General features: G+C 42.8%; 7 protein-coding genes across 7 annotated transcripts; 3 read left to right on the top strand and 4 right to left on the bottom strand.

Moving 5' to 3' along the window:
• Positions 1–1,020: 1,020 nt before the first annotated feature.
• LOC132262094 (eukaryotic translation initiation factor 3 subunit K) lies at positions 1,021–1,903 on the top strand. The gene is made up of 2 exons (XM_059761231.1): positions 1,021–1,207; positions 1,277–1,903. Exons 1-2 carry the CDS (start codon positions 1,155–1,157, stop codon positions 1,869–1,871), a joined length of 648 nt encoding a protein of 215 aa, XP_059617214.1. The 5' UTR covers positions 1,021–1,154; the 3' UTR covers positions 1,872–1,903.
• Position 1,904: 1 nt separating this feature from the next.
• On the bottom strand, positions 1,905–3,422 carry LOC132262090 (uncharacterized). Its single transcript, XM_059761228.1, has 3 exons — positions 2,405–3,422; positions 2,027–2,346; positions 1,905–1,968 (listed from the first exon to the last, which is right to left on the bottom strand). Exons 1-3 carry the CDS (start codon positions 3,105–3,107, stop codon positions 1,921–1,923), a joined length of 1,071 nt encoding a protein of 356 aa, XP_059617211.1. The 5' UTR covers positions 3,108–3,422; the 3' UTR covers positions 1,905–1,920.
• Positions 3,423–3,510: 88 nt separating this feature from the next.
• LOC132262093 (heat shock factor-binding protein 1) lies at positions 3,511–4,170 on the top strand. Its single transcript, XM_059761230.1, has 2 exons — positions 3,511–3,722; positions 3,787–4,170. Exons 1-2 carry the CDS (start codon positions 3,624–3,626, stop codon positions 3,940–3,942), a joined length of 255 nt encoding a protein of 84 aa, XP_059617213.1. The 5' UTR covers positions 3,511–3,623; the 3' UTR covers positions 3,943–4,170.
• A 90-nt stretch (positions 4,171–4,260) lies between these two features.
• Positions 4,261–5,385, bottom strand: LOC132262091 (CBY1-interacting BAR domain-containing protein homolog). The gene has a single exon (XM_059761229.1). The coding sequence runs from the start codon at positions 5,160–5,162 to the stop codon at positions 4,272–4,274; it is 891 nt and encodes a 296-aa protein (XP_059617212.1). The 5' UTR covers positions 5,163–5,385; the 3' UTR covers positions 4,261–4,271.
• A 4-nt stretch (positions 5,386–5,389) lies between these two features.
• Positions 5,390–7,345, bottom strand: LOC132262089 (cell division cycle protein 23 homolog). Its single transcript, XM_059761227.1, has 2 exons — positions 6,504–7,345; positions 5,390–6,440 (listed from the first exon to the last, which is right to left on the bottom strand). The coding sequence occupies exons 1-2, from the start codon at positions 7,285–7,287 to the stop codon at positions 5,422–5,424; spliced, it is 1,803 nt and encodes a 600-aa protein (XP_059617210.1). The 5' UTR covers positions 7,288–7,345; the 3' UTR covers positions 5,390–5,421.
• Positions 7,346–7,480: 135 nt separating this feature from the next.
• LOC132262253 (phospholipase A2 group XV-like) lies at positions 7,481–10,426 on the top strand. Its single transcript, XM_059761463.1, has 5 exons — positions 7,481–7,747; positions 7,811–8,185; positions 8,250–8,649; positions 8,712–8,834; positions 10,013–10,426. Exons 1-5 carry the CDS (start codon positions 7,615–7,617, stop codon positions 10,230–10,232), a joined length of 1,251 nt encoding a protein of 416 aa, XP_059617446.1. The 5' UTR covers positions 7,481–7,614; the 3' UTR covers positions 10,233–10,426.
• A 3,505-nt stretch (positions 10,427–13,931) lies between these two features.
• On the bottom strand, positions 13,932–15,335 carry LOC132263415 (trypsin-1-like). The gene is given in 2 exon segments (XM_059763173.1): positions 13,932–14,258; positions 14,532–15,335. Coding segments are annotated over 2 exon segments (831 nt in total). The 5' UTR covers positions 15,274–15,335; the 3' UTR covers positions 13,932–14,169.
• Between the last annotated feature and the right edge of the window lie 936 nt (positions 15,336–16,271).

Below are 16,271 nucleotides of genomic sequence, written 5' to 3'. Positions count from 1 at the left end.
TCTCTCCCTGGAAAATTACCCTCCCTAAGTGTCCGTCAAAATCCTTATTGAATTTTCCGGCTTTTCATCGGGAACAGCAAGGGTCTCTCCACCCTCCATCAGCAGTCAGTTGCTGATGGAAGCTGAAAAGGGGATGTTTTGTCACTGCACCGAAGCATCACACAATTCGGGTATCGCATATCAAAACAATCACATTATTCCGAACATTATTCTCAACGAAGGCCTCAATAAGTGGATGATGATAATTGTTTCCCTATTGTTATATTAGAGAGAGCGTGAGTAGGTGGTTTCTTCCCTTTTGCACAGCATTGTTCGGGTACTTTGGCACAAGTTCCAAATCAATCTACAACCACAATCTTAAGCTGAAGGACTAAAAAAGATTACCTCGTTATTATGCAAGTGAGAAGCACATCAAATGGGTTAAATTGCAAAAGACTTTCACACACAACGCGAATTCGTCACACTACGCAGCAAATGTGTTTTATTGTGAACCAAGTGGTTTATTTTGTTTGCTGATGCACGGAAAGTACACAAAGTACTCTATATAGTGAAGTCAAAGACCAGAAATTCCCAAAAAGTACAACACAACATTTTATCCACATGTTTGTAAAAATATTCCGCTCATTTACTACTAGGTTGAAAGAGTATTTCTGTCTTCAGTCGCAAGTTTTGCGAACTTTAATGGATTGAATGACTTAAAGGTAATAATAAAATTTCGTTAGACTAAACTAATAGGTAACTCTTTTTCACCGTTCTTGTTTCTCTGGATATGTCCAAAAGCAATATTGTATTCCTCTTCATTTATGCACCGTAAAAAAATTTAGTCTAAGATTTGATCACTGATTTATGCTTTTTGTCAATTTTTGTTTATTGTGTTTACAGGTTTCATGAGATTCTTTCTTTTTGGAAATGAATTAACAAGAAATTGTTCTGCAATGAGAAATCGAATATGCGCACTTTATCTATTTGATTTCCCGCTCTTTAGAACAGAGTCGCTGAGTCGAGAGAAAAACTGTTATAAATCGCTCTTTTTGACTTTCTGAGTAGCTCAGTATTATAACCCTACTTTCTTTGCGGTGTGGCTTCCGTAGTGTCTCTGTTTTTATTGGATTATTGTGCTCATCGGAATCAAGGAGTCCCAAAGTATTGTGAAAATGGAAGAAGAGAAGACCATAACCATTGCTGATATGCTGAAAAGCATCGAAAGGTAAGGGAATGGCAATAATAAGCGAAAGTTGACTGCATATGCCACATTGTAAACGTCATGGCTTTGTAGATACAATCCGGAACATCTCAAAGTGATTGAGAAATACGTGGAAGACCAGGCGAAAGACAACACGTACGATTTGGAAGCAAATCTGGCAGTGCTAAAGCTGTACCAGTTCAATCCTCACCTCCTCAACTTGGATATCACCTACTTGATACTACTGAAGGCTCTGACGAATCTCCCGCACACGGATTTTGTACTGTGCAAGTGTCTGCTGCTGCCCGCCCAGACTCAGGATGAGACTGTAAAGGAGATCATGCACCTCGTGGACATTCTTGAACAGTGCGATTTCGCCATGTTCTGGGCACGCGTGAAGCTCTGCCCGGATTTGTTCCGGAAAATCACCGGCTTCTTTGATTCTATCAGGAAGTTTGTTTGCCATGTTGTGGGCATCACGTTCCAGAGCATTGAGAAGGAATACTTGTATCGTCTCTTGGGCGACATCGATGATCACACATTGGCATTGTGGGTGAAGAAGTATGGATGGAAAGATCAGGGAGATCTCGTATTTGTGGCCAATCAGGATGAGAACATTAAGACGAAAAACATTACGGAGAAGATTGAGTTTGAGAATTTGGCTCCCTTGATGGCAACATGCTTGTAAGCTGGACATCAAATAAAAGCCTTTTTCACTTACATCCCCATTTCTTACTTCATTCATCAATGCGATCTTCGAGAACATTGACCAGCAACAGAGAGCTCTGCAAGAAGGAGGCAAAATTAGAGAGAATGTTATTCAGATCTTGTCTTCAAACCTACCCCTAGAGCACTTGTATCGTGAACCGATGTGAGATGCTTCACGAGAGCCTCGTAGTTTGCCGGATGTAGTGAGCAATAGGGGCACTGGAACCCTCTCGGTTGTCCCGTGATCTTATGTGAGTCCGCCAAGTGGGCCTGAAGAAAGTGGTAGTGCGGAGTGCTGAAGATGGCTGCATTGGTAATGTAGTACTCTCGGGCGGCTTGTTGGCATACGAAACAGGTGAATAGCCCGTTAATTCTGTGCTGGCTGTTCATGTGGTTTTCTCGCTGATTCCATAACGTGAAAGTGGTTCCGCAGAACTCACAAGGGTACTTAGACACTGGAAAGAAAGCAATCAGAATCATTTAGAAGCTACAGGAGTAGAGGATTCTTCTTACCAGGCACACTCGTTAAAAGTTTAATTACATGCCGAGGAGCTTCGACGACCGGCTGCACAGTGGCGTTTGCTGGTGCGGCAGGTTGTTCATCGTCATCCTCGATCTTTATAACTACAGGGTTCGACACCACTGGAGAAGCCAAAGCGGCACTTTGTCTTATTATCTGAGATTTTCCCGTAGAAGTTTGCACTTGTGGCCCAGGCGGATGCTGAATTACAGGAACCGGGGCTTTGTCCGGCAAGTCAAGTAGCCTGAGTGGGGTTTGACCCTTCGTTACTCGCGCAGAAACGCGCGTGGGTGGTAAAGCAGGTGTTTCTATCTGTTGTGTCAACGGCGCCAACGCCGGGAGTTGATACCAGACTTTTGGGCTCTCGCCAGCAAGCACAGTTATCTCTGACCCTGTGTTAACTACGTGTCCTCTCGTTCTCTCGGGCGAGTCCTGGAGGGTCAGCGGTGGAGATTGCTGGGCACTCTCCACAGTGAAAACCTCCAATCGATAGTCGGACCCATTGGACGCTTTTCCGGGCAGCCCGATGCCTCCAATTGGAACTCTATTTGTGGTATCTGCTATCTTCGCCTTCTTTCGCGCCGGCACTGAGTCAGATTCTGTACTGGTGGGCGTCTCTGAACTGGACGCACTTGTAGGCAATTTGCAAATGTGATAACTGGTCAACTGCTCCTCCAAATCATTTTCTATGTCCATTTTTGCGAGCTGTGCAAAATATAAACAAAACACTTGACACTCAAGATTTTCTCGATTTTCTCTGACATTTCATCCCTATAACAATTCGTCCACTCTCTCTTTCATCTTGTCGGATACAAGTCGGATGTGTGGGATACTTCGAACGTGTCTGCACCTGCACCTCTTCCAATTATCACGCCACGTCTCTAAATTGAAGGTAAAACGATTGATTCAGGAGAACATTAAAATATGATCAAATCTATTACGAAAATATAAACTATACGGATTTAATGAGATATTTGAGATGATCACACGAATAATATTCTTAGCGGTTTTAGCGCGGTATGATTTGCAATGGGGTCGAATGAGGATTTAGCGAGAAATCGCTGACTTTGGGACATCATCATTTGCACGTTGGCGGCCGTGTGATTTTGTACAAACCTCAGAAATTCATTCAAACCTCGAAAGACTCACGTAAAATTTGCATCTCATCTCGAAGGCGTGTTTGTTTGGTAAATTTCCCAGTGCAAATTCAGCATGTCGGACATCAAATCCGAGATAGACAGTGATATTGAGCAGAATTATTCCCTCAACAGCAATGCCGACCCGAAAAACATGCACGAGCTGACAATTTATGTGAGTATTCCTTATATTCCCCATGGGAGATCCGCCTAGACTGATGTTTTGTGGGTGTTTTCAGGTGCAGAACCTCCTGCAGAATGTACAGGACAAATTCCAGTCCATGTCGGACCAGATTATTTCCCGGATCGATGATATGGGGAATCGCATTGATGACCTGGAGAAGAGCATAGCAGATCTGATGACTCAAGCAGGCGTCGAGGGTCCGGAGAAGTAAGACCTTTGACCAGGAGTGCCCCCTGGACAAAGATGCGAACACTCCACCGTACTCGGCTTCTCACCCAATCACCTGCTCAACATGCTATCATTTTGTACGTTACTAACCCAGGAACCAAACTAACGAAGGCTCTAAAGTGGAAGGCATTGATTAGGAAGCACACCAGGTAATCTATTTGTATCCACCCTCTGAATAATAGAGATAATAAAATGTCTCTGAGTAGAAGAATTTGCATGGGTAATGAGGATTGCGGATGAGAAACGCCTAGTTAGGATTATTTGTTCGATATATCTTTTATTGATTAAACAAGCCGCAGTAAATGACCTTTCTTAGGGCTTTCTTATCAATTGGGCCAATTTGGACTTGAATTTCTCAGATCTGGGATCAACAGTGACTTCATCCTCTTGTTCTGAAGTTCCTGAGTCTGATTCTGAGCCGAAAATTGACTCGTTACACTGAAGAACGTCCAGAGAAGCAGCTTTATTGAGAGTCTCAGACTTTCTGGCGCTCTTAAGAGTTTCCGAATCCGTCACCAATTCTCTGGGAGTAACGAGAGTTGGTTGAGTCTGTCTCTTTGCTGAATAGTTTAGAGCCCCCATCGACTGGGAGCGAATCTTCTGTAGCAAAACACCCTCAGAAGGTTCTTGGCTATTCATTTTCTCTCTGAACTCCTCAAGATTCGCCTCATCGTCAATCTCCATAACATCTTGATACACTGCACTGAGTACCTCAGTGGATTTAGCGTGCATCGCCAGTTCGATAGCTAGGAACTCCAGAAAAATCCGGCGAGTATCGTTTAGTCGACGCTTCTCGAAAGACTCAGCCAGTTCTCCCAAGTCACTGACCTTGGGATCTGCAAAACTTCTCTGGCGCAAGGCTCCGGACACCTTCACTTCATCCCTCACAGTTCTGCAAATGGCATCGTATTGGACAATGTCCGGGAGCAATTTTCTCTCCAGTCGCTTCACTTCCATGTCCCGAGCGTCAGCCAACAGAGTTAGGGCGTTGGAGAGATTCAAGAAGCCCTGGCTCCACTTTGTGCAGACCTTCTCGGCGAAACCGTGAAGGCGGAGCATTTGGGCGAACTCGTCTGTTTTATCTCGAAGACGGGCGCTCTTCCTCATCATCGCCGAAAGGGATTGACTCAAATCGCTGAATTGCTTCTCCACCGCGCTCACGCGCTCCCCAAGGAATTTTTGCTGAACGTCTCCCCCGTTCATTGATCAAGCTTTCACGACAAAACTCCTTAAGCACTCTAATAATGGTCTATGTTTTGACTCTTGCAGAGAAAGTCTGTTTGGCGTTGTTGCCTAGGAAACATCCACAATAGCAAAGAAATAAACTGCAACTTCGTAGGGACGTCGCAGTAACTAATGCAATTACTTACATACATTATGTGAGTTAGCAGCATATTTTATTATTTAAATTGACTTGAGAAGTTCGTGGAGTGAAAAATTTATTTATCAAAATTAACCAGACTCAGTAGTTAGTGAACATGGATTCATTGCTATCATCAAAGGCTGGCCTTTCCATCGGCCGTTCCTCTCCTATGATGCTGCTCTCAATCACCATGTCACTCTCTTCCATGTACACCACTTCACTTGTGTAGGCTTCCGCTGGCCGGGGTGAAGGAGCTTCCGGACTCTGGGCTACAATCTGAGTTGCCGTTCTCTTGTTCGTAATAGTCTTCAGCAGAGATTTGGCTTCGTTCTTTGTCTCATCATGCTCGAGCGCCTTGTAGGCGAACTTTGCGGCCTCGTCGTAATTTCCGATGCTCTCATAGTAATTCCCGAGTTTCACATAAGTTCGATAGAGTGAAGTTTTGTCCAGGACAGGTCGATCATCTGAGCAGTACTCGAGGAATGTGGGAATGGCGTTTTTCCAATCGGCCAATCTTTCGTAAAGATTTCCCAATTTCAGCAGGGCGATGCCTTCAATATCACCCACATTGCAGGCTTTCTTGTAGCATCGCAGAGCGTTTGTGTTCTTCTCCAGCTTTTCGTAGGTTTCGCCGAGAGCAACTAGCATACGACTGTCGTAAGGACGAAGCTGCTGAGCGGTTTTGTAGTAATAGAGACTGTAGAAGGGCATCTTCAGGATCTCATAAGCCTGGCCGAGGCCATACCAGGCTCTGAAATCACGACCGTTGACTTCTATGGCTTTTCGGTAGCATTGGATGGCAGCGTTGGTGTTCTTGATCTCCATGAACTCGTGTCCCATCAGCGTCCAGGCCGATAGATACTGCGGATTCAGCTTTAGAGCGCGCTGGAAGTAGGAAATGGCTCGCTGGTGCTCCAAGCGTATGCTGTAGTAGTTGCCAATCACACAGCAAGTTTCTGGGCGGTATTTATTGATCTCCACCGCTTTGTGCGCTAAGTGAGCCATCTCTGTCTTCAATTCCTTAACGAAGAGCAGATTTGAGTAGATATCCAGATTGTCCAGGCGATAAGGATCTTCTTGCTGAAGTTGTTGGAAGATTTCAATTGCCTTCTCAACATCTGCAGTGGAAAAAATGAGTATATTTGAGTAATTCGAAGATCGGGAAAGATACGGAAACTCACCTCTTTTATTGTGGTGCGCTATTGCTAATTGTGAGGTAATGTAAAAGCTACTAAAGCCCGCCTGTTGCAGATCCTGATAGGCTTTAATGCCCTCATCATTCAGCAGTAGTTCTATGTACGTGTGAGCAATGAAGATGCTCTTCATCCAGTGATCCGGAAGCTTCACAGAGTGCAGCTTTTCTTTGTCCGGAATTAGTGGAGCGAGTTCCAGCCACGCCGCCCACAGTAGAGGCTCTTGGTTAACCGCCTCTAGTAGAACGGTGAGAGCAATTTGAGTGAGTTTCTGCTTCTTCAGCATCACGCCGTAAAGATAGAGGCAGTAACCATCCAGCTTCCGCTCGTTATACTCAATCTTAAGGTCCTCCATGATCTCATTCAAGTCTTTCAGTTCTGACGCATCATTCATGTTCAAGCTATCTGTCATGTTGTCCAGTCTCTTCTTTTCCTTGGCCATGTAGCGTGAGTAGAGGTGCAGGAACTTGGGTATCGGCGAGATGCTTTCTCGCGTGAAATATGCCGCCCGGTCGTACTCCCGACAGTCGAAATACGCCTTGGCCAGATAGTATTCGTCATACTCATTATTTCCAATGCCCGTGTCCATCAGAACGAGGTGCTGAGGCGGCACCGGCTTCGCCTTCCCTCCCGCAGCCTTCTGATTTCCAAAGTTCAATTCCGCCAGCCATTTGGCGCTCTGCAGCAGCCCTCTCTTGTTGCACTCTACAATGCCATGCAGAACGTCCTTTTTCACATCGTTTAGAGAGAAATTCAGCAAGTCCTCACACATTTTCACGGGTGTTTTTCTTTCACAATTTCCCGAAGCCGCCAATCATAAACAAATGATTGAGGTTAGATCAGCTGAGCGACGGTTGTATGATGCGGCGAAAAGGAGCGAAATAAGTCGCTGAGTTGAGTTTGTTTACTTTTCGCAGCTGTGCTGTTGCTGTTTATATTCCATTATTTACTGCGTCACTGATAAACAAGGTGATAGTGGGGGCCCGCAATTTGACCTCCGCCTTGCAAATAATCCCCTTGTTGTTCAGTTCAGTTTAGCTGACAGTGACGCTACTGTCGTGTGAGGAATATCATCCAATCCGCAAATTTTTCCAAGGAAATGCTCTTCCGGAAGTGTGTCTTCAGTTTTATTGTGCTTCTCCTGCTCCCTATTTCGGAGAGTCAGGGATTTATCAGGCTCAGGGGAAGGAGATACAAGGGAGATGGCAACAAACGCTCTCCTATTGTCTTTGGTGAGTCATCTCAATGTCTTTGTCAACATTCATTTGGTAATTGAAGTTTCCTGGCTTTTGCAGTTCCTGGAGATGGGGGAAGTCAAGTGGACGCCAAACTGGATAAGCCTGAGGTTGTACACTACATTTGTCAGAAGCATACAAAGGATTTCTTCAATATTTGGCTGAATCTTGAGCTTTTGGTGCCTCTTGTGATTGATTGTTGGATTGATAATGTGAAATTGTCATATGATAATGTCACGCGGTTGACCAGCAACTCACCCGGTGTGACCACACGCATCCCTGGATGGGGTAATCCGGAAATGGTTGAGTGGCTAGACCCGAGCCACGCTTCAGCCGGTTCGTACTTCAAAGACATTGGTAATGCTTTTGCCTCTGTGGGATACGTTCGCAATGTCTCTCTCCGGGGAGCGCCTTATGACTTCCGGAAGGCGCCCAGTGAGTGTCCTTGAGTTGCATGACAAACAGGTCAAGATTTTTCTTAAAACTTTTCTCTTCACAGATGAGAACACAGAATGGTTTGTGGACTTGAAAGCGCTTGTCGAGGAAACATATGCGCTCAACGATAACCAGGCCGTTACCCTCGTGGCCCACAGCATGGGTGGACCGATGAGTCTGGTGTTCCTGCAGCAGCAGACGCGCGCGTGGAAGGACAAGTATATTGCGCGCCTTGTGACACTGGCGGGTGCTTGGGCGGGCAGCGCAAAAGCCGTGAAGGTCTTCGCAATTGGGGATGATTTGGGCTCTTTTGCACTCAGCGGGAAGACCATGAGGGCTGAACAGATTACGTCTCCTTCCCTTGCTTGGCTGATGCCGTCACCACTTTTCTGGAAGCCAGATGAAATCCTGGTGCAGACGCAGACTCGGGCGTACACGTTCAGTCAACTGGAGGAGTTCTTCAAGTAATTACATCTGAAAGACTGTGTCTTTGGGAGATTTTACGAGGATTTACTTTCTTTCCCAGTGATCTTCAGTATCCGACTGGATGGGACATGATGCAGGATAACAAGAAGTTCGTGATGAACTTCGCACCACCGGATGTGGAGGTTCATGCTCTCTATGGGACAAACATAAGCACTGTTGAAAAGTGAGTAGGCCCTAGACCTTGTTCCCAATCCCCAGAAGTTCGTCTGTTGACCCCCAAATATTTGAGGGAAGAGAGAAGATAAATTCAATGTACAGGGAATTGCTTAACGAAACGCAAAGCTTGGCATACAAAACGTCTCAAATTTCTTACAAAAGCATATGGATTTTGGCTTTTTGAACGCGATAAACATTCAGAGTTTTACTTTCACTCCCGAAATGATAACACAATTGCAAAATGTGAGTTCATTTACACATCTTATCAACATTGAAGGTGAAATGGTCAGTGGAAAAATATCCTTCACTGGATATTTCTGGCTTTCTATATACAATTACAAACTTCTATGCAATACGAAAATGTTATGAAATTCATAACTTGAGGTTCTCACGTGTTGTTACGTATTGCGGCTCATTTAAAGCTACTATGTACATTAAAACTCTCCTTGCTTAATGAGACTCGTAACAAATTAGTAGAATATCAAAATATTCCCTTGAACTCAAATAAACTGGGTGCTTCGAAACACGGTTAGCTTTGCTTCCTAAGGCGTACAGTGTAATTTATTTATTTCTTTAATTACGCGGATGAGTTATTTTTGAGTGGCAAGTTGGAGAGAAATAACAAAACGACAATTACTGAAATTTATTCACATTCCTTTCAAGGTTGCCAAGGTGGGAGAAATTGCTTGTCAAACATATTTATAATGCTGCTGTTGATTTTCGCGTAAACTCTTTATGGTTCATGAAGCAAAATAACGTCGACACAGCGTGATTTTAGAATTTTTTGCTATGTGTAATGCTAAAAATTCGTGAAAAAAAAACAATACTATCACTGTGGTTTTCTATAGTTTTCCAGGATTTATGTGAATCCTATAAGTTCCACATGAATCTAACAAGATTATTATCACATGTGAATGTGAGCAAAGAACAAGACTTAATTTTTTTACAAAATAATTTCTTGTAAATCAACAGACTGAGATTAAAATTTGTTGCAAATTGACTAAAAGTTTCTTGGATATCTCTACCGTTGTATTACTTTATCGTTCTACTGTGCGGAGATAATTCCCTTTGTGAGTCATTTGAAGATATGAGATGATTTGTCATTGCCAAAGTTCTCAAGAGTTCATCGCCTTGCTACAGCCAATTGTTCTGAGAAACTCTGTCTCCCCTTTTAATCTATTTTAGGCTGTACTACCGCAAGAGCAAAGGTCTCGATGGCACTCCAGAGCTCATCAATGGCGATGGGGACGGAACGGTGAACCTGCGCTCCCTTCAGGCGTGCACGCAGTGGCGAGACATGCAGAAGCCGAAGATATACACAATGGAGCTTCCTGGAGTGGATCACATGGCCATTCTGAGCGACAGTCGAGTCATCAAGTACATCATGGACTTACTACTGAAGTGAAGTATTTATTTTCTGTTTAGCAATTTGAGGCTCTCTAAATTGGTTTGAAGTGACTTGCCAGCAATAATTGTGATGATACTGATGAGATTATATGATTTTCTTTTGGTTATATTATAGAGAATATGGAGAAAATAGAAGACGTGCCATAAAAATGGTCTTTATCGTGTGTTACCCTCCAAGTTTTATGTTTCCACAGTCGTGAAATGAATGTGCGGCTTTGCTGGCAATGAAAATTGACATGCTCTACATTCCTTTGTGGGTGAAGCAAAAAAAGAGGAGAAAAGCTCAGTTCACTAGTCTCCATTTTCCACTTCATATTACACCAAGTGGATACTTTCTATGGCGAAAACGTGCCGTTTTGTTTACAGTACAAGAACATAATTTAATAATTCGATAATAATGCCGTAGAACTAAGACACAGGGTCTTCCGCAATTGCCTCAAAATGGCAAGACGAGAGAATTATGGATGAATATCGTGCATTTAAGCACGAGTGAGCTTATTATCCCGCCGGTGGATATATTAGTGCCAACATGGCAATATTGCCAGAGATAAATCTCCTCAAACTTTGTTCTAGTTCCTCCCATTTGGTGGGCTACAGCTGGAAGGGAAGTTTTGTGGTAGAAAGTTCGCGAAGAAGTCATAAACAGAAAGAAAGTTTGAATATTTCATTTCTATGTACATTTGTTTAGGGCGTTCCGGGCTCATTGGCTGGATGGGATAAAATATGATCTCTCAGAACATCCCTCTTTCGAGTCAATGAACGAACTCCATGAACCAGGAAAATGGAAAAGGGAAACGGAAAATATTTCCATTCAACATTCCCTTAATCTGTAGCTTCTTGCGTAGACCGGAGGGAAATCAGTTTAAGGGCATCGAGAGAGAGAGAGAGTGAACGATAAATTAAATAAGAGGTCATCGTCGTTATCTTTCGTCCAACGCGAAAAGACTTGACCACGCGCGCGCCAATAATTTCTCACAAGCCTCCGTGTAATAATCTCAACTTTCCGGGTGGTTTGAGTGCTTTTCCGACGCCGAAACATACTGAGAATCCTTCTAGCATAGAATAATGACTGACACGCGGACAAATGTGTCTCAATTGGGGCTCATGTCTCATGCGAAACGAGGACTCAATTTGAGGGAATCGTGGGGGGTTTGCGATGCGACAAGGGACAACAAACTCTAATCACTCCGTAATGGAACTTGTGTGGCAGAATTTCAAAAGGACAACGAGATATGTAACGTGTCGATTTCACAAGGAGGAACACGTGTTAAGAAACCGACATGAATTGGCAAGACATTTGTTCTGAAATATTGAATTTCATCCAAATATTGATGTCACATTTATTGCAGAGGTAAAGAATGTTCATTTAGCATCGTTTTCTGTACTGATTAAAGATACCATAAAAAAGGATACTATATTTCACAGATAATATCTGATATAAGAGGAACGACATCGTATTTTTAAATCGTTCTTCTAAAATTTCCTTCCTAAATATAGATAAAATGTCTGATATGAATTGTAAATGGTGTCTTTGTGGTTTTATTGAACTCTTTAAATGTCATTTATTCTTCGTGTAATCCTTAACGGATGTTTGGAGTTCCGAGATTAAACATTTTAAATATAAAATCCTACCATTTCATCATCCAGTAGTACAGTTTTTGTTTGCTTAGATTTACTCATGCTTCGACACACTTCCTCTCGCTCTCAAAGCACCCGCTTAAGGGCCTCTATGTCTTAAGCAATGAACTTTCAATGTGACTTCCGACCTAGAGGGAGATCCAATGAAGTGAAATTGAAAGCAGTTGAAGGAGAATGAAGAATAAAGCAGTTTTTTCGAATTTGTACATCTTGTACTTTTCACAGTGCATTTTTGTTGTTTTGTGCATTTGCATATCTCTTTGGCTGAGATGTAATGAAAAAACATCTGGATTTGACATTATTCCTCATGCGCACCTTTTATCTTCTATTTACGAGTATTGTGGCTTCGCAACAGGGATGCTCTGGTTGAGGAGGGTTGCACAGAGGGAGGGACATTGTGCCACTGCAGAAACAAACTCCTTGTATCATCCGAAAGAGCTGATAGATTGGAGGCACTCAATAAACTCATCACACGAAGGAGTTTTCATACCTCTTTTATTGGGAAAATAAATAAGATATGCGGCATTCCATTGGTAAATGGAATAACATCGAATGAGAAATCTGAATGCGTCTGATTTTGGCAGCACCTTGAGTTACTCTCGCGGTGCATCAGCGCGATTGATAATGTATTTCAAGGTGTATTGTAATGCTTTTCCGTGGAAATAAATATTTGCCTGCAATTGACAGACATTTATGGGGATAAGAGATGAATAAAGGTATGCCGTAAGATGACTCGTGGAGAGTGATATTGAAAAAGAGCGTCCAAATTGATTTATGACTCCTTAAGACATCATCCAACGTGGCCAAGTTCCTGTTTATTTTCATATCATCGCAAAGCAAAGCAATGAAATGAAGAGGAGGCTTTTGCGAATTAACTGGAGCAAAAATTGGTTCAATGCTAAGAGGGAGAATTTTATTATATTAACACCCAGCCAAGAGTGAGTGAAGAAGTAAGTGTCACTGCCCTTGAGAGACGATATTGCAAGACAGCATTTTTGTGGGATTTTTCTTACCAGAATTTTACGATTTTCTCTCGGTTTCCTTTTGAAAATTAATCTCTCTTCACTGCGACTTTCACACACTTCGGCTCTTTGCAACCACCTTCACAATAAATGAGAAAATGCGAGATTAATGAGCAAGGAATGAATTCACATAAATTGGTAGATTTTTTTATTGCCAGGAGAGAGGATAAGTCTAAGCGATTGATGTTCGAGGTTGTGCTTCGGAGCAATAGCTTTAGAAGTAAACATTCTGCTTCTCCTCAAGACTGCGATAAAGCGGATAAAATCGGAACTGATAGATTTACGTGTGTATTTGAGAGAATATGGTTGAGAACGATCTTAAGACAATACAATCTTGAGAATGTACTTACATAATGTTTTGGACGAAATGATACTGAGAATTTCCATTTACAACTTGGCGCCTCGCGAAATATTGCACTTATTAATTAATTGTTTGCGAACATAAATGAGGATCACGCATGAAGCAAATTCACGGGATTATAATGTTTATTTACACATTTTGTGCGTCCAGATAGACACAAAAGCATCGATTTCCATGTCATATTGCGTTGGTTACAGTCTTTAAGTGGAAAGGCAGACTGACGCTGTTTTTGCAAGACCTGAAAATATTGTGGGTGGAGGTGAAAACTACAATTTTCCATCGAAATGATTCACATCAAGCGCGAAGTGTAAACAGCGAATATCACTAAAGGCGCGACCCTGAATATCAATTAAAATTCAATAATTTCTCCTTTTGCTCCCGAGCGATTTATCACTTTGGGATTCGTCAGATGACTTTGAGGTGGTTCTTTGAACTCCTGATGCTCAGCGTGCGAACGTGCTGTGCAAAAAGGAGGCGGAAAATCCATCAAAATCTCTCAAGTGAAGACGATGACCTGGCAAAGTGGCAATCCCTATTCCGATATGCTCTCTTTCTCTAGACAGATCCTTAGGGTCGACTTTTTTGCCTCACTCCTTTTGGGGCCATGGCATTTCGATGAGAAGGCAGAAAACAATAATAAAAATAGATTATGGGAAACCACAAGAGGACTTCCACGAAAGACCCAGGAAGGAAAAACAATTTTAATGACGGCATGTGAAAAATTTTTCACACAAAAGTTTATTCAACCCCTTTTTTATAGCGCACTTTTATGTCAATATTCCATCAAATAAATACGTATAACTTTGGTGTCATAGTTCTCAATTTTGTTGCTATCTCAGCAGATGAATCGCGGTTAGGCGCAGTAATATAAAGGGCAATAAAATCTTGCGAAGTGCTTTGGAAAGAATGATTATTCAGACACCTGCACACGTCCTTATCCACTCTCGGATCACCGCTGAACGAGCATAGACTCCCGGATGTCCTGCCAATGCACAATCGGCTCCTGAAATTTTATTTATTTTAGTCATCTCACATTATATAAAGAATATTCATTTAGAAGGCGAGTACGATAACATTGAAGGCCAAGAATGCAAAAGGAATAAGATAGATCGATTAAAGCCATGTAATTCTGAGATGTTCTACGTGAAAATTTAAATCTTGGATAGGGTTCAAAAGTACATATGGTTTTTGAAGCGGTTTTCAGATGAGGGAATATCAAATGTCGGATGTCGCTGTCAAAATATACCCCTAAAATAGAATTTAAATTTAGACTCACCCCATGACACGACTCCAATGTGGGTTTTGCCGCACACCAGTGGTCCGCCAGAGTCACCAAAGCAGGCATCCTTGCCACCATTCAAGTGTCCAGCGCACACCATGTGCTCGTTATAGATATCGCCAAACTTCGAATACGCCGTCCTGCAAATTTCCGGGTCCAGAATGAATACCTTAACTGTTCTGAGCATGTCGTTTGATTCTGAGAGATCTCTGGTCTCGCCCCAACCCGACACGTAGCATTTTTCGCCCACGGGAATCGGATCCCACAATTCGGAGAGCTGAACGGGCTGCTTCTTCTCATCGAACTCAATGGAGCGATTGAGCTTCAGCAAGGCAAAGTCCATGTTCACCGTGTCGCGGTCATATTTTGGATGATTTATGACCTCATGCACCTGAATAACTTCTCCACCAGATGCGTGATGACTGGAGCCAACTCTTACCGTAAAGTGCTTGTCCTTACCACCGCTGGAAGGAACTTTAATTAGTACGTGCAAAGATTGAAGGTTGCGTGAGTCTTACGATGTGCAGTGAGCTGCCGTGAGTATCCATTTTTTAGAGATGATTGTGCCGCCGCAAAGGAAGCGGCCTCGGTACATTAGAGCCGCCTGATAGGGTCTCTTCTCGATATCCACCGCATATCCGCCCACAATTTTCCCATCGCCCTCCTCTTCGTCGAATGACGTGGGTGATGCGATTGAGAGGACAAAGAGTTGAAGTGTGATTGCCAGGAACAATTTCATTTTTTCCACTTCCACTTTTCACTTGTGCGTAAATACTTGCTTGTTCTTCTACAGAAGATTTGCCACTGATGCTCTTTTGGGCTCTTTTTCCTCTTTTTATACACATCTACCCTCATGGTCTTTCAGGCAGTTTCGTTAGTCATACTGATAAGGGTCCCTCGGAAATGCAAGCACCTCTTCTCGCGTGTTCAGATGGGCGCAAGTCGCGTTCTCAATGCCTCCGGAGAGAGCAAATTACTGGGGAATTAATGCCAAGTTCAGATTGATAAGAATGATAAGGTTTGACTATGATTGTGCTTTCTATGATCTCAGAAGAGACACCTTGACTCGTGTCTTAAGGCTCTTTTCTCCCTCTCTCACTATCAGGTTAATGAACAGCACACATGACATCTTCAATTGGCAATGTGCGAAACTCATAAAATACCACCCATTCCAATGCAAAAGAGCCGTTGACGTCGCCTCGAGCGTCAGACAATTCCAAAATTCATAAATCCACCGGCAACTAAATGGGTAAATGGGCCAAAGATAGAGCGAGAGAGAGAACTTCATAGAGGAACTGGCGTATGTCTACCACAGAAATATAATGAAACTTGACGAAATAACCCGCCTCAAGGATTCACAAAAAAAACTCCACCAATTTAGAAGACGCATCTCCGGACTGCACACATTGCACCTAATAAATTCTCTGCCTGATGGCTTTACAAGTAAATACAAGCATGAAAAGTAATCCCCAGAACATGAGAAAGTGGGTCATTCGGTAAATGAATAGTGAGAATGATCAAAAGATTATTTACTTTTGCATTGGTAAATACATAAAATACTTTTTTTAATTGCCTTTTATCATCCCAATGACAACAAAAGCATTCCAATAAATATATCTAATTACCAATTCCAAGTCGTCACGCCGCCCTCATTTCCGCATTGTGCGAAACAGACTCCAATGATTACGACACACTATTCATTTTTTCTCTTCAGCTGCGCTCCATGAGGCACCCCAT

This window comes from Phlebotomus argentipes, unplaced genomic scaffold, assembly GCF_947086385.1.
Source record: "Phlebotomus argentipes unplaced genomic scaffold, Phlebotomus argentipes genome assembly contig_15, whole genome shotgun sequence".
Classification (NCBI taxonomy): domain Eukaryota; kingdom Metazoa; phylum Arthropoda; class Insecta; order Diptera; family Psychodidae; genus Phlebotomus; species Phlebotomus argentipes.
This window is presented reverse-complemented; position numbering and strand designations above follow the sequence as displayed.

Bases quoted from the DNA above. Each gene is read 5' to 3' on its own strand.
- LOC132262090 (XM_059761228.1), bottom strand. From the start codon at position 3,107: ATGGACATAGAAAATGATTTGGAGGAGCAGTTGACCAGTTATCACATT. The intron at 2,347-2,404 runs GTAAGAAGAATC...CTTTCTTTCCAG, and splicing joins ACTTTTAACGAGTGTGCCTG to TGTCTAAGTACCCTTGTGAG. The intron at 1,969-2,026 runs GTAGGTTTGAAG...TCCTTCTTGCAG, and splicing joins ACGATACAAGTGCTCTAGGG to AGCTCTCTGTTGCTGGTCAA.
- LOC132262093 (XM_059761230.1), top strand. From the start codon at position 3,624: ATGTCGGACATCAAATCCGAGATAGACAGTGATATTGAGCAGAATTAT. The intron at 3,723-3,786 runs GTGAGTATTCCT...GGGTGTTTTCAG, and splicing joins TGCACGAGCTGACAATTTAT to GTGCAGAACCTCCTGCAGAA.
- LOC132262089 (XM_059761227.1), bottom strand. From the start codon at position 7,287: ATGTGTGAGGACTTGCTGAATTTCTCTCTAAACGATGTGAAAAAGGAC. The intron at 6,441-6,503 runs GTGAGTTTCCGT...TTTCCACTGCAG, and splicing joins AGCGCACCACAATAAAAGAG to ATGTTGAGAAGGCAATTGAA.
- LOC132262253 (XM_059761463.1), top strand. From the start codon at position 7,615: ATGCTCTTCCGGAAGTGTGTCTTCAGTTTTATTGTGCTTCTCCTGCTC. The intron at 8,650-8,711 runs GTAATTACATCT...TTTCTTTCCCAG, and splicing joins CAACTGGAGGAGTTCTTCAA to TGATCTTCAGTATCCGACTG. The intron at 8,835-10,012 runs GTGAGTAGGCCC...AATCTATTTTAG, and splicing joins AACATAAGCACTGTTGAAAA to GCTGTACTACCGCAAGAGCA.
- LOC132262094 (XM_059761231.1), top strand. From the start codon at position 1,155: ATGGAAGAAGAGAAGACCATAACCATTGCTGATATGCTGAAAAGCATC. The intron at 1,208-1,276 runs GTAAGGGAATGG...ATGGCTTTGTAG, and splicing joins ATGCTGAAAAGCATCGAAAG to ATACAATCCGGAACATCTCA.
- LOC132262091 (XM_059761229.1), bottom strand. From the start codon at position 5,162: ATGAACGGGGGAGACGTTCAGCAAAAATTCCTTGGGGAGCGCGTGAGC.